The sequence below is a fragment of the Notothenia rossii genome (assembly GCF_949606895.1).
Source record: "Notothenia rossii genome assembly, chromosome: 3".
Classification (NCBI taxonomy): domain Eukaryota; kingdom Metazoa; phylum Chordata; class Actinopteri; order Perciformes; family Nototheniidae; genus Notothenia; species Notothenia rossii.
Window position 1 is genome coordinate 9,413,269 of NC_136901.1, and position 13,484 is coordinate 9,426,752.

At 41.5% G+C, this 13,484-nt stretch overlaps 1 protein-coding gene across 2 annotated transcripts in view; it reads right to left on the minus strand.

Moving 5' to 3' along the window:
• Positions 1-13,484, minus strand: part of LOC307034182 (cilia and flagella-associated protein 47-like) — a 52,010-nt gene that overhangs the window by 27,799 nt on the left and 10,727 nt on the right. For both annotated transcript variants that reach the window (XM_079672953.1, XM_079672952.1), the window contains exons 25-42: positions 13,371-13,484; positions 12,851-13,076; positions 10,686-10,803; positions 9,865-9,992; positions 9,380-9,645; positions 9,062-9,281; positions 8,894-8,965; positions 8,509-8,646; positions 8,261-8,342; positions 8,053-8,148; positions 7,753-7,939; positions 6,520-6,617; positions 6,144-6,257; positions 5,431-5,565; positions 4,892-5,004; positions 4,631-4,781; positions 3,945-4,033; positions 3,525-3,611 (exon numbers count right to left, since the gene is read on the minus strand). The exon at positions 13,371-13,484 is cut by the window's right edge and continues 103 nt beyond it. In XM_079672953.1, the coding sequence (XP_079529079.1) occupies positions 3,525-3,611; positions 3,945-4,033; positions 4,631-4,781; positions 4,892-5,004; positions 5,431-5,565; positions 6,144-6,257; positions 6,520-6,617; positions 7,753-7,939; positions 8,053-8,148; positions 8,261-8,342; positions 8,509-8,646; positions 8,894-8,965; positions 9,062-9,281; positions 9,380-9,645; positions 9,865-9,992; positions 10,686-10,803; positions 12,851-13,076; positions 13,371-13,484 (2,434 nt within the window). The remainder of the gene's footprint in view (positions 1-3,524; positions 3,612-3,944; positions 4,034-4,630; positions 4,782-4,891; positions 5,005-5,430; positions 5,566-6,143; positions 6,258-6,519; positions 6,618-7,752; positions 7,940-8,052; positions 8,149-8,260; positions 8,343-8,508; positions 8,647-8,893; positions 8,966-9,061; positions 9,282-9,379; positions 9,646-9,864; positions 9,993-10,685; positions 10,804-12,850; positions 13,077-13,370) is intronic.

Genomic DNA, 13,484 nt, shown 5'->3' on the forward strand with positions numbered 1-13,484 from the left:
TCTCTTACGTCGAAGCGTGCAGGAAACTAAACCCACCTCCCCTGAACATGGGTCGACTGAAGAGTCTCGTCATGCCTGCCTACAAGGAGTAGTGCTGAGCAAAGTGACTAGAAGGCAACCACACACTTATAAAAAGAAACACACTTTATAAAGTCAGGCAACACTAACCAGGCTTTGTGTGATTCTGTTTATTTGTACCTTACTTTGACCATCCGTTCACTGTTATTGATCATTGTGGAGAGAGGCAGACGTTTTGTTTTTTTATTATAGCAGCTATCGGATGGAATCCATACATGGGCTGCACAGGTTGAAAAGTATAAGGTTGGATAAGTCGTTATTTAATTTAATCTGGCTTTGCTTTAAAAGCAACACGATCATCGACCCGACGCAGTCCCCCGTTGTTGTTGTTGTTGTTGTTGTTGTTGTGAGCGCCGTTGGGGAGCAAATCAGCGATGTAAACGGTCACGTCATGACGCAGCAGCGGCAGCACCATCCCGGCTCTGAGTGGTGTGAACAAAGCGGGAGCAGAAAAGTGAAACCGGAGCTGAACCAGAAAAGCTCTAGCTCGGAGCTAGATAGGGAACTATCTAACTAAGCCGCAACTGGAATATCTGCAGGAATCCTGAAGTCAAATGTAATTCCATTTAAGACCCTTTCCATACATTTTAAGACCTCATCGCCACATGGAGTTTTAACCGGTTACATTGGCGACACATTGACTATATACAGTATTGATTGTCTTTCCTCCTTATCTTGCAACCATTTGGACGCAAACTTGCATTTCCCCATAACGATGTTGTTTAACAACCGGCGTAAACGGACCTCAGCGCGCTATCAAGCCGTGAGCGTGCGATGTTTATTTTTATTTATTTTTATTTAACCTTTATTTAACCAGATAAAAAAGCATTGAGATAAAATCTCATTTACAATGCTGACCTGGCCAAGAAGGCAGCAACGTTACACATAACACATAACACAAACATATAAAATACAGAGAACATAACTAAGAAAACAAAAGACGAAAAAAAGCAGTTACTACATTGTGCACATTAGGACAGTAAGAAAGGCACTACTTATTACTGCAAGAGCAGCTGGTGGTAAGGACTTCTGACAACTTCAATTTAAAACAGGCTATAGAAACAAGTGCCGTCAGTTTGAGGCGTGATTGAAGGTCATTCCAAGACCAAGGACCATAATAAAAGAGACTCCTTTTTCCAGCCTCAGTCCGCACAGCAGGAACCTGGAACCGTATCAAGACACTGGATCTGAGGTTGTAAAAGTCACAAACTGGAGCAAATCTGGCACATATGTAGAGTGGAAGATTTCCTAAAATGGCTTTATACATTAATAAAAACCAATGCTGCATCCTACGCATAGTGAGTGAGGACCATCCAGTTAGGCTATACAGTGTGCAATGATGAGTCCTATAGGGTGCATTTGATATATAACGCAGTGCAGCATGGTAGAGTGGGTCAAGTTTGGCCAAGACAGTAGGACAGGCAAATCTATAAATGGTGTCACCGTAGTCCAGCTGGGACAGGAATAAGCCAGAGACCAACCTTTTACGGGATGAAGTTGAAAAACAACATTTAAGTCTGTAAAGGAAGCCAAGACTGAATTTCAATTTCTTTGTTAGAACTTCGATATGGTGTTTGAAGTTCAGATTACTGTCCAACCAAAAGCCAAGATATTTGTAGATATCAACAAACTCAACAGAGACGCCATCAAGGGTGTCAATGGAGAGGCAAGAGGATGCTGACTTGGGAGCAAAAAGCATTGCTTTGGTTTTCTTACTGTTCAAAAGCAGTTTGGAATCAAGAAGTGCATGCTGCAGCGTGATAAAATCAGATTTTAAATTGGAAACGGCCATGTCCAGAGAAGGAGCACATGAATATACAATAGTGTCATCAGCATACATATGATAGGTAGAAAATTGCATCTGATTACAAATATTGTTTACATATAATAAAAAGAGCAAAGGCCCCAAAATAGAGCCCTGTGGAACGCCCTTCTCCAAGGTGACAGGGTCAGAGACAGTGCTACCCAACCTGACGCATTGAGTACGGTCGGTTAGATAACTCTGAAACCAACAAATGGCATTATGACCGAAACGAGACACCAACATAACATTAGACATAATGTGGTGATCTACAGTATCAAATGCTTTGGCTAGGTCAATGAACAATGCAACACAAACAGATTTGTTATCCTGTTCGGATGACGTCAGATCCAACGGGATGCCATAAATAAAGTACACAGAATCACACTACACACCTACGCAATGATTACATTCATGCAGACTGTAGAATACAACCTCTTTGGACAATTTATATACTTATTGGAAACAAGCTACAAAATGTAACACCTTGGAAAATGCCGTTTAATACTTTTTAATAGCCTTAGTTTTACTTTTTAAGACCCCGTGGACACCCTGATAAATGATTTTATTTGTTATTGAGATTTCAAAAAAGTAGCAAGAGACTGCTTAAGACACTGAATGCATAACGGTTTATCAGACTGAATTCTCTGTCTTCGCTTGTATTTAGACAATATCAACCATTAATTTGATCTTCATTCTTAAAAAATAGTTTGGCAATCTATCCATATTTATCTCAAACAAAAGCAGGTGAATATAGGATTGCAAAAATCTGTATAGTATTGTGGCTACAGTAGCTTAATATGTTTAATTTGATGTACTTTGTGTTGGGGAAATATTTTCCAAGGTCCATAACTTTGACCCAGTTGATCAGTTCATACTGTCCTGACTGAGCACGTGCACCTGTAACCTTGGCTGCTGTGCTCTCAGTGTTTTGTCTCCCTGTTCCTGCCTGTTGGCGTCAGCTGATAGAGGTGTTATGCTTCTATCTTGTTATGCACAATGTTGATTATTCTCTCTGAACTAGCTAAATACATGGGTCTGGGGTAAAGTTCCTCAGAATTTATTGTGGCATCTCAACCGTATGTTCAAACCGTGGCCCGTGACATGTCTTGTGAATTCTCCGGCAGAAGCTCCAAATAAACCGTCAGTGTTTGCCATCAAAGCTCCAGCTCTCCATCGTGTCTCTCTTTGAGTCCTGACTCCAATTGCTTCAGAAGTTTCCCCCACACTTACTTCAGAGTGCTTTCTGTTTTGTACACTTGGGCTTCGGAATACTTTGACAATTTAGGAATTATACATATTTGATTTCTTACCAAGAACAAGGACACCTTTACACAGAGCCAGGCTACTGTTTCTTTCTAAGTCTTTATGCTAAGGTAATCTACCAGGCTGCTGGTTTTTGCTTCATGTTTCATCTGCACTGTCTCTTTGCTGTTGTAACGCTGTAAATGTCCCTGCTGTGGGACGAATAAAGGATTTCTGATTCTGAACACATATGACAGTCTCATAGATCTTCTTATCCAACTCTCAGCAAGAAAGATGACAGGTGTCAAACCTTTTCTTTAACTGTGTGTGTACTATGTGTCTATACAGTATACCAGTCTTAGATTGTGTGTATTAGGTTTGTGAAAATGGTGTGTGTTACTTGGTATTAGAGGATGCTTTTTGAACAGGGCTGCTTTTCTTCTTTTCAGGCTCCACAGGGTTGAATAGAGACTCCACCAGCCCCACCCTAAACACACAAACACATAAGGAAATCAGGCTTCAATATAGCAATAGAACACAAACAGACAAACACACTATACCAAGACTCTCTCTGGAGTCACATTGCTGATGTTTTTTATGAATTGTTTAGTGTAGTAAGCAATGCAAAACACAAATGTAATCACAGTATCTTAAACTTGGGTAAATAAAACATATGTCACCTGGATTCTACTAGGTTTTCTTTTAGCTTTGGGTGCACAGACCCTTAAAAAAGTTAGCATATAAAGTCATAAATCGTGTATGCATAATGTGGACCTTTTTGATTCCGTATTTCATGTGGGCGTGGACACACGACACCTACCTGAACGTAGCTTCTTTTTTGAAAGGGTTATTTATGGGCACTTGGATCACTTTCTGCTGGTAGCATGGAGACTTGCACTTCACAGTGTTCTAGTGAGAGACAGTACAGAAGCAGCATCTCTGTAACTGCTCTCAAAAACACACTGTATTACAAAATACTGGCATGGTAGGTAGGTAGGTAGGTAGATAGGTAGGTAGGTAGGTAGGTAGGTAGGTAGGTAGGTAGGTAGGTAGGTAGGTAGGCAGACGGATGGACGGCGGGGTAGACAGACAGACAGACAGACAGACAGACAGACAGACAGACAGACAGACAGACAGACAGACAGACAGACAGATAGATAGATAGATAGATAGATAGATAGATAGATAGATAGATAGATAGATAGATAGATAGATAGATAGATAGATAGATAGATAGATAGATAGGTAGGAAAAAACAGCATTTCTGGCCATGAAGAAATTCTTATAGCGGAAAAATCCCAACTTTCTACACACAGTTTTTTTATCTACTAAATCTTTTTCACACACTCTGAACAACGTGGTGTTTCATTTTACAAAACAAAGAATGTAAAAGAGGCAAACATGTATATCCTTTTGGTCCAGCCAACTGAATGACAAATCAGAATGTGAGCCTTGAAGACAACTATGGCAGTAGTGAAGTAAGCGTAAAGGTAACATGATACTTACTGTGGGTGTGATATGGCTGACGTGGGTCTTCAGATTGAAGGCGAGGGTGGTGCTGCTCAGGCCAGAAGGAAAGCTAGAGATGAGCAGGAGGACGGCCTCCATCGGCTGAAAGACGGAGCAGCTGAACTGCACGGCCAGTTCAGTGCTAGCCCTGTAAAATGGCCGCAACACATACCTGATCATTTTCTGAATTGATGTGAGATACTGTAAAATTAGGACTGTGAGAAGCAGTGGTTTTTATTTTCTAGTTAAAAAACATACTTTGGAGGAATGGTGACAGAAGATCCATTAGGGAGGGAGAAGAGATGGGCATCCTCTCCTAAAATGTAGACCTGGTATTTGATTGGCTCAGATGATCGGCTTCTGAGACGCACCTGCAGCCCAAAAACACACAGAGAAACAGCTTTTGGCACACACAAGCACATCCCCAGCAAACAAATGGCCCTGCCAGAAAACAAAACGACAAATAAATCTTCCTCCGTACAGGCAAACTGACATCTACTTTTGTTAGGCTTGTAATGTGGCTTAACTTAACAATGCGGATCATTACCCAAATGTATATTTGTCTATGTTTATAATCCTGTTAGTGTGTGTGTGTCTATAATCTCATTAAATGTATGTGTGTGTCTATAATCCTGTTAATGTGTGTCTGTGTGTCGTTATCTGTCTGGGAGCTTATTATCCAAGCTATTTTCAGCTTCACCATGCTCATTTATTTGATTTATAAGGCATGCAGTTCAATTTTTGTTTAGCTGCCTTCTTAGATCCAAATCAGTATTGTGTATGTGTGTGTAAATTACCTGTTTGCTGAAAGTGCTGTGCAGGCCTCCTGAAAGAGTGATGGTCTGCAGTGGCAGGTACTGAGGCAGCCTCTCATACAGGTGAACACACAGGATTAACATCTGTACTGGATTAGGGTCTGACAAATCTGTGGGCTGAACACATTACACACACACTCAGCTATAGGGACACACAAACATAAAGGAAGTGCTTCCTAATCTCTGACCTAATCATTGTGATATATTGAACATCAGGTCTGCTAAATAAGTCATAAATAGGGCAATTAATGCAGTAATTAGCTAATATTTCTCTGTCAAATTTGCTTGGATTTACAATGCGGATGATATTAATCTGTACTCAATATGTCCACCAGTATTTAAATGCATTGATTTAAGTAAATTCCTATGCAGTGAAGTACATTGATCTTAACACACAGATTAACTCTGGTATGTGTAAAGAAGTGTTTCCACAAAACCAAGCCTATGACATTGATAGGATACGATCTGCCTTTAATATCTTCAAATTCATACTGAAAGGATACCCTGTCTATACTTGGGAGGAGGTATAAAGGAAGGCTGACTGTTTCTAACACTGGTTTACCTGAGATGGAGCAGGGACCAGGCTACTTTTTCATTTAAACTGAGATCGGACTTATTAAGATACCTTTTTTCTTAAAATAGGCCTGGTTTATCTTGCTGTTAGAAGCATCCCTTTGGTCACATCTGGTATTTACCTGAACATCTAGGTTGAGAGAGAGTGCTGTTAAAGCCTGGGCTACTATGATGTTGTTGTGAAGGATCTGTTCCAGGCTGTTGGTTGTGGTGTACATCCTCCGAAGGCTGGAGATCTAATCAGGAACAAAGCAGGTAGGAACACATAAAAAACTGATGCTAAGGTTTATCTGTGACTTTTACATTGTGATCTATTTTTTCTACGTCACTTCGTTTCTTTTCTTGTAAACATAATTAGGTTGCATATACTTCTCTATTTTGACTTTTTGTTTTGACAGACAGTTTGTGAATTGCACCCCCCTCCCCATTGCGTCCCTGTCACATTGATCACAGAGTCATTTAAAGACATAATGAACAGACGCGTGCACACACACTGACCAGAAACGGGCAGTAGGCCGCAAGCAGAGCGGCTAGCACCAGTCCATCTGTCAAGTCCAGGTCAAAATTCACTATCCAGCGTGCTGATGGGACACCACCTGCAAACCATCACAATGCAGAGATGACCCATTAATCAGTAATTATATAAAGGCATTCAAAAGTAAAGACTTTGATTTGAGTTCAAACCTAAGAGGAGGGTATTATTGGCTAAATTGAGCAAGGCACAAATAAACCCTTTTAACCCTCTGAGACCCACATAGGACATTTCCGTTTGTGTATATGTTTGTGTTTTGCCTAATAAAATGTCATTTCTTTGCAGTATAATCAAGTTTTACACATCCCAGAAATCAGCACAACCTCAGCTAATGATATATGTCACTCATTAGAGACGTATATACACTATAATAGGGGATATTTGCCCATAAATAAAAAATAAATAAAAAATGGAGGTTGAACATTTATTATCATTGTATCAGAACTGATTAGAAGATTCTAACTTATTCTGTTCATTAGTTATGCCCATTCTTTTGGGCAGTGTCCATGGGAGTTTTTTTGTGAGGAATTGTCATTTTTTGTCCTGCCAATTTTGAAGAGTACACATGATATATCACGTCCAATATCACACATGGCATGCTGAGCAGATTCGCCTGAATTTTCATCAACATCGTCCCCTTGAAAAATCAGCTCCAAAGCCTCAGCTGCAGTAAACTTCTTTGCCATACCTCAGTTTACTTTCAAAACACTAAAAGATCGTATTCCAACTTTTATTTTGTTATCGCGAGTGGAATTATACCGGCTCTCATTTCAGTACAATAAAAACAGAACTGACAGGCAACCCTCTTAATCAGACTCCGATTGGCTGTGACTGCATCCACTCAGAGTGTCCGGTCCAGAAACGTGACTCTTATGCTCTTTACGTCACAAACAAAGATTGTTGATGAGAATAGATCTATAAAACAGAAAACGATAAGCAAAGCGCTAGAATCAAGGTGAGACTATCCGCATCTTTTAAAACTCTACGCACATTAGTTTCACCGAAATACGTGAACGCCTCTCAAGGAAAAACTTAATGGAGTTGTTTATTGCCGTTTCTGTAGTTTAAGAGGAAAAACACAGCATGGCTCTGGCTCAAACTGCTGAGAAGTTATGATGCTTTGAATACAACGTGATATCTGGGATCGTATACGGCCCCGTGGGTCTCAGAGGGTTAACTGTACATGGTCTGGGTCTTACCTGTTCCCCACACGGTCTTCCTCATGCTCTTGTAATGCATGTTGAGCCAATAGAGCAGCTGGAGCTCGTAGGGTGAATAGATGTTACTGGCCAGAGGCGGTGAGCTCACAGGGAGGATTCCATCTATGTCCTCAGGGTTCAGATATGAGTTTGAACCCCTCTCTGACACACGACACAACACAAGAACCTGAGATGCAGAGGAATATTGAAAAGAGGGGAAAAAAACATAAAGTAATTTACAAGAACATAGTTATAAAAAACATCTTCTGGCAAGATGGGAGTCCGGAAAAAGTTTTTCACCTTGTATATTTGCAGCAACACGTCAGTCCATGATCGTTTGCTCAGAGACTCGTAGTCCAAACTGCTGTAGTCCAAACCATGATCTTCCTCATTTGACTGAGAGAAAAATACATATGCATGGGGCTTTAAATATGTTGTTTTGGCAAAGAAGCATCCATAAACAATTGGTTTTATGTCTACTTATTTTCTGAAATGTGTGAATCTGAACCTGCAGGGAGCACCAGTGTTTGAACTCCTGCACGTCTAGCAGGTACTCTGGTCTGATGTGACAAAGGCTAGCTCCCTGCATCCTGTACACAGAATTAGAATGAACATTAAACATTCACAGTAGCCCCAAAACATGTCCAAAATATAAATGAAAATGCAAGCTGCAATCAATTCCACTAATCATAACTAAGGAAACATTGGGAGCCAAGTCAGCAGCACAGTAGCATGGTTTCTGTGTGTAAGGCCTACCTGAGAAAAGTGAGCATAGCTTCATGCTGTTGCAGCAGCTGATGGGTGCACTGGTCTATATCACTGGAAAACATCTGACACCGAGGAATACCAGGGATCTGTTTGCCAGTCAGGTGATGAAGCATGCCCACTACAGACCTGGACACAACAATACAATAGCTATGAGCCTTGTGTCTAGAGCCAGATCAATGCCAGCTGATGCAACATTACATTCGAACTCCAACTCCAGTATCATCTAAAATATTCGTTGACCCATATCGACTCTTTGAATAAATCAAATGACTACAAACCAGAGTAGAATGCCCATTTCCATGTATGGGTCATGGATGACACATTGGAGACTTTTTAGGGCACCTAACTGCACCTTTTTATCTCATATACACACCTGGAGTCTTTATTTTGACTGACTCGATAAGTCCGTCCAGTGGAAGGATTCATTTGGATTTTTGACACAACTCTGCGGGGAGAAGCAAAGCATTCATTGTAATTAAACATAAAAGTGAAAGTAAAAATAGATTCCCATGCAAAACAATTGGGAAACTCTCGGGTATACCTTCTGAGCGTGTGCGGCACAGAGATAGGGTTTGGTCCACTCGGCCATCCAAACAGGCTAAACCACCTCTCCACAGCCAATAATACATTCTGGTAATATAGTCCTTCCTCAGAGTCGGCAGGAGGGAATTCTGGGGTGCCGAGATTGATTGGGGTGTTAGGAGAAACGTCTGTATTCCTGCTGGTCTGGCCGCTCACACTGTCACTGTTGGGAAAGGAATCTGTCCAGGACAGTACACACACAGTATTCTGAATAGAACAAAACACTCCAGCTTAGACAGACACAAACTATTACAAATATAACACAATTATGTAGTACATTTAATATGCTCGTCTGAGGTTGTTTTCTTGTTTGTTGAGCTGTTGTGATCAAAGGAGGAGGAGGAGGAGGAGGAGGAGGATGATGAAGTCGGACCAGAGGCAGGACTTGGTGTGTGATAGCGCTGAAGGATCAGCTCAACAGCTGTGGTCCCATGCTTGGTGCCAGTCTTGAGAACTATCTGTTGCTCAGAGCGGTGCAGAGCCATGTAGGGCCAGACTGTCAACACACAGTTGTTAGCGATAGCAAACAGCTTAACCTTGAACCTGGCAGCAGAAAGAAAAAGAAAAATAATGAAGTGAAAGGTTTTGCAACAAAGCGTTGAGTCCCTCAAAGTGAAGGGGAGTAGAAAGGACAAATAAGAAAGGGATTGTACTTTTTTTAGGGATGGGTTGTGAGAAGGAGAAAGGAAACTTGTAGGCAAAAGGAGAAAAGAGACAAGGAAAACCGAATCTAAGGGTTGGTGTTTAAGAATAATCAGTTACCTGTTGTGGAGGTGGTCAGTGAAGGTGATGGTTGTGCAGACGGACAGAGGGGTTGAGGAGCAGAAGGACACAGTGCAGGCCAGAGGGGTCACGTTGGCCTCCTGGTTCTGAATGCCTACAAGCTGTCTCTATGGTTGCAGACAAAGTAGGAAGTGAGGGTGGAATTTCAGACAGATCTTGATGGACAAAATTGGGTTTTGCTCAAGCTGTTACAAAATCTTATGGTTTTAGGACAGTGTGTGAAAATACTGTTAAGAGCAGAATCAAGTAAGAACACAATGTGTGAAATAAAAGTGCAGATAAATGCCGAATTCAACATGTTGACATGACATACGCGCGTTTCACGCCGTCTTTCCGCAGTACAGATTACATCATCCGTGTCGCTGAGACAATCGTGGATCTCGTAAGGACCGAGGATTTTGGCAGAAAGAGCAGAGCCAGGGATGGGCAATAGTGCGAGGACTTTATCGCCTATCTATTTGGAAGTGCCGATGGACAGAGGCACGTCATAGTTACGCTTCATAACTGCTTGGGAGGCAGAAAGAGACTCTCTGGCGATTGAGTTTGCACGGTGCAAACGCTCACGGAACGTAATACGTTTTTTTTACGTTCTCAAAAGAATACCTTCAAAGAATGATTGCATTCACTTATTTTTGCTGCAGTTGTGTGTTATATCCCACCAGATCATTTCTCCTTGGTGGGTAGGAAACATCGATGATACCATCAAATCCTCTTTAAGACACAAAACACTGCACTGAGGCAAGAAACAACATGACTTTTTCCGATGACATTTTTCAATAACTCGAAACACAGCACTGTACCTGATCATGTTTTTGTGCAGGGATGTTGCTACCCTCTGGAAAGATGACCGAAACAGGCTTTATCTTTGTCCCATCCTCCAGTACAACCTCATCGACTTCAGCTGATACCATGGTTCCACTTCAAAGGTGGGCAGACAATGGATATGTAGAAGGAGAACATCACAAACAGATACAATTCAATTTGCAATATTATAAGCTAACGATGTTCTATGTTCCCATTTTAGGCACAGGGATCTGGGTCAGAAAAATGCTGGCTGAAGTGTAATAGTGTAACCACTTAGCTGTCCAGGCTGAAATCTGAACAATGTAATTCACAGAGGGATGAGCATTAGGTAGTTGGCTTACAATGTAAGCAGAATGCAACATGAGTGCAGTCCTGCCAGTTAATAAGTCCTGGCCTGATTGATAAAAATACCACTGATGTGAATAATAAAGTCAGTTTATGTGTGGCTTTTTTTCCTCTGGATTAATTTAGATCCAATGGATGAACACAGCTATTAAATCACCACAAGCTGGATGAATGTAATCACAATCAAAATCTATAAATGTTATTGCTCAGTTTGCCCAAAAACAAAATGTCATCAAATGTGACAGTTACTGGAACACAATTGGGCCTGGGTGAGCAGGGTATATGCAGGAATCCTGAAGTCAAATGTAATACCTTTTAAGACCTTTTTAAAGACCCTTTCCATACATTTTAAGACCTCACATTTACTATATACAGTATTGATTGTCCTTCCTCCTTATCTTCCAACCATTTGGATGCAAACTTGCATTTCCCCATAACGATGTTGTTTAACAACCGGCGTAAACGGACCTTGGCGCTATTAAGCAGTGAGCGTGCGACGTCCTGTTCAGATGACGTCAAATCCAACGGGATGCCATAAATAAAGTACACAGAATCACACTACACACCTACGCAATGATTACATTCAGGCAGACTTTAGAATACAACCTCTTTGGACAATTGATATACTTATTGAAAACAAGCTATAAAATGTAATACCTTGGGAAATGCTGTTTAATACTTTTTAATAGCCTTAGTTTTCGCTAAATTGATTTATCAACTTCTAATACTTTGTGTGTGTGTGTGTGTGTGTGTGTGTGTGTGTGTGTGTGTGTGTGTGTGTGTGTGTGTGTGTGTGTGTGTGTGTGTGTGTTAGTCCCTCCAGAAAAACGCGATTCTGCGATCGCAGAATTTACCGCATAATCAGCAAAATGGCGCAGATTTCGAAAAGGCCGCATATTTATCAAAAGGCCGCATAATCCCAGCATTATTCCACACAAAGTTGAGAAGAAAAAAAGTTAACTCTTCTTGACATGACGTCATCAGCTCGCGCATCACAGAATGTAAACAACACTGTATACAGTCAACGTGTGGAGCTCACACGATATAGAAAACACCAAGATGAAAAAATCTAATCCATCTCATTTACCGACGAACATTTCTACTAAAGACCGGGCAAAAAGTGGGGGGAAACTATTCTGCACCCCGTGCAACTGTGTGTTGGAGCATAAGAGAAAATCGACGGTGACGACCCACTTTGATTCATTCAAACATTCGAAAATGCTTTCTGCTGCTGCGGACAAGAAAGCCAAACAACTCACGTTCCCCGAGGGATCAACCTCCACAACCCTTTCGAGGGTTACAAGAAACGAAGTGAGTAGCCTACAAGATTGAAGCTGCAGATAACGAACGAGTAAATGAAAACAGAATGAGGCGGAGAAGTGTGTGTGTGTGTGTGTGTGTGTGTGTGTGTGTGTGTGTGTGTGTGTGTGTGTGTGTGTGTGTGTGTGTGTGTGTGTGTGTGCACGTGTGTGTGTGTGTGCGTGCGTGTGCGTGAGATTAAAATAGCCCAATTGCTTTTACAATAAATAAACATTGAATGTGTTTGATTGATTGGTAAAGGGGTTTAACGTTAGTGGCAGGTTGTGTGTGAGAGAGAATAAATAAGAAAGCCCAATATTTTTAAAAAAAATCGATAATTTTTTCCCGCATATTTCGCAACTTCCCGCAGTTTCACAGCATAAAATCACATAAAACCCCGCATGTTTAATCGCATAATCAAGGATTTTTGCCCGCGTTTTTCTGGAGGGTCTAGTGTGTGTGTGTGTGTGTGTGTGTGTGTGTGTGTGTGTGTGTGTGTGTGTGTGTGTAAAACAACCTAGGATATCCTGAGGCCAGCAGGGTGAGTGTGGCAGTTGTATTGCTTTCCAGGGGTACTGGTGTGAGGAGGATTTGGGGGGGCTGGATTTTTATACAAGGAAGCTGGAGGGTAATAGTGATGGACAGCTCTCTGTGCGATTGATGTCCCATCTCTCCTCTCATCCCCTCCCCTCCCTCCTCTTCCAGGTAAAGAGGGAGGGACAGTGTGGTCACTCTGCCAGACCCTAGGAGAGAAATAAGAACACACAGCTCAAACCGTGCTGACTTAAGGTGAGTTTATAATAATGCATCAAGCACACATATGAGGATTCAGATACAGTCTTAATGGCTAAGTTGTGGGTTTATGTTGAAAAAGTAAAGCATGTACAATGACATGACTATGTCTGAGAGACAGAGAGGGAATGCAGTGAGAGAGTAATCCATCATAATGTGTGTGTGTGTGTGTGTGTGTGTGTGTGTGTGTGTGTGTGTGTGTGTGTGTGTGTGTGTGTGTGTGTGTGTGTACAATCATTTCTCACCTGTTGTGATGGCCTCAGGGTGGATGCTGACCGTCAAGCAGATGGACTGACCGGGCCCCAGACTGCCTGATGATGGACACACCAAACACAGCTCCCCATCTCTTCTTTGCTCTG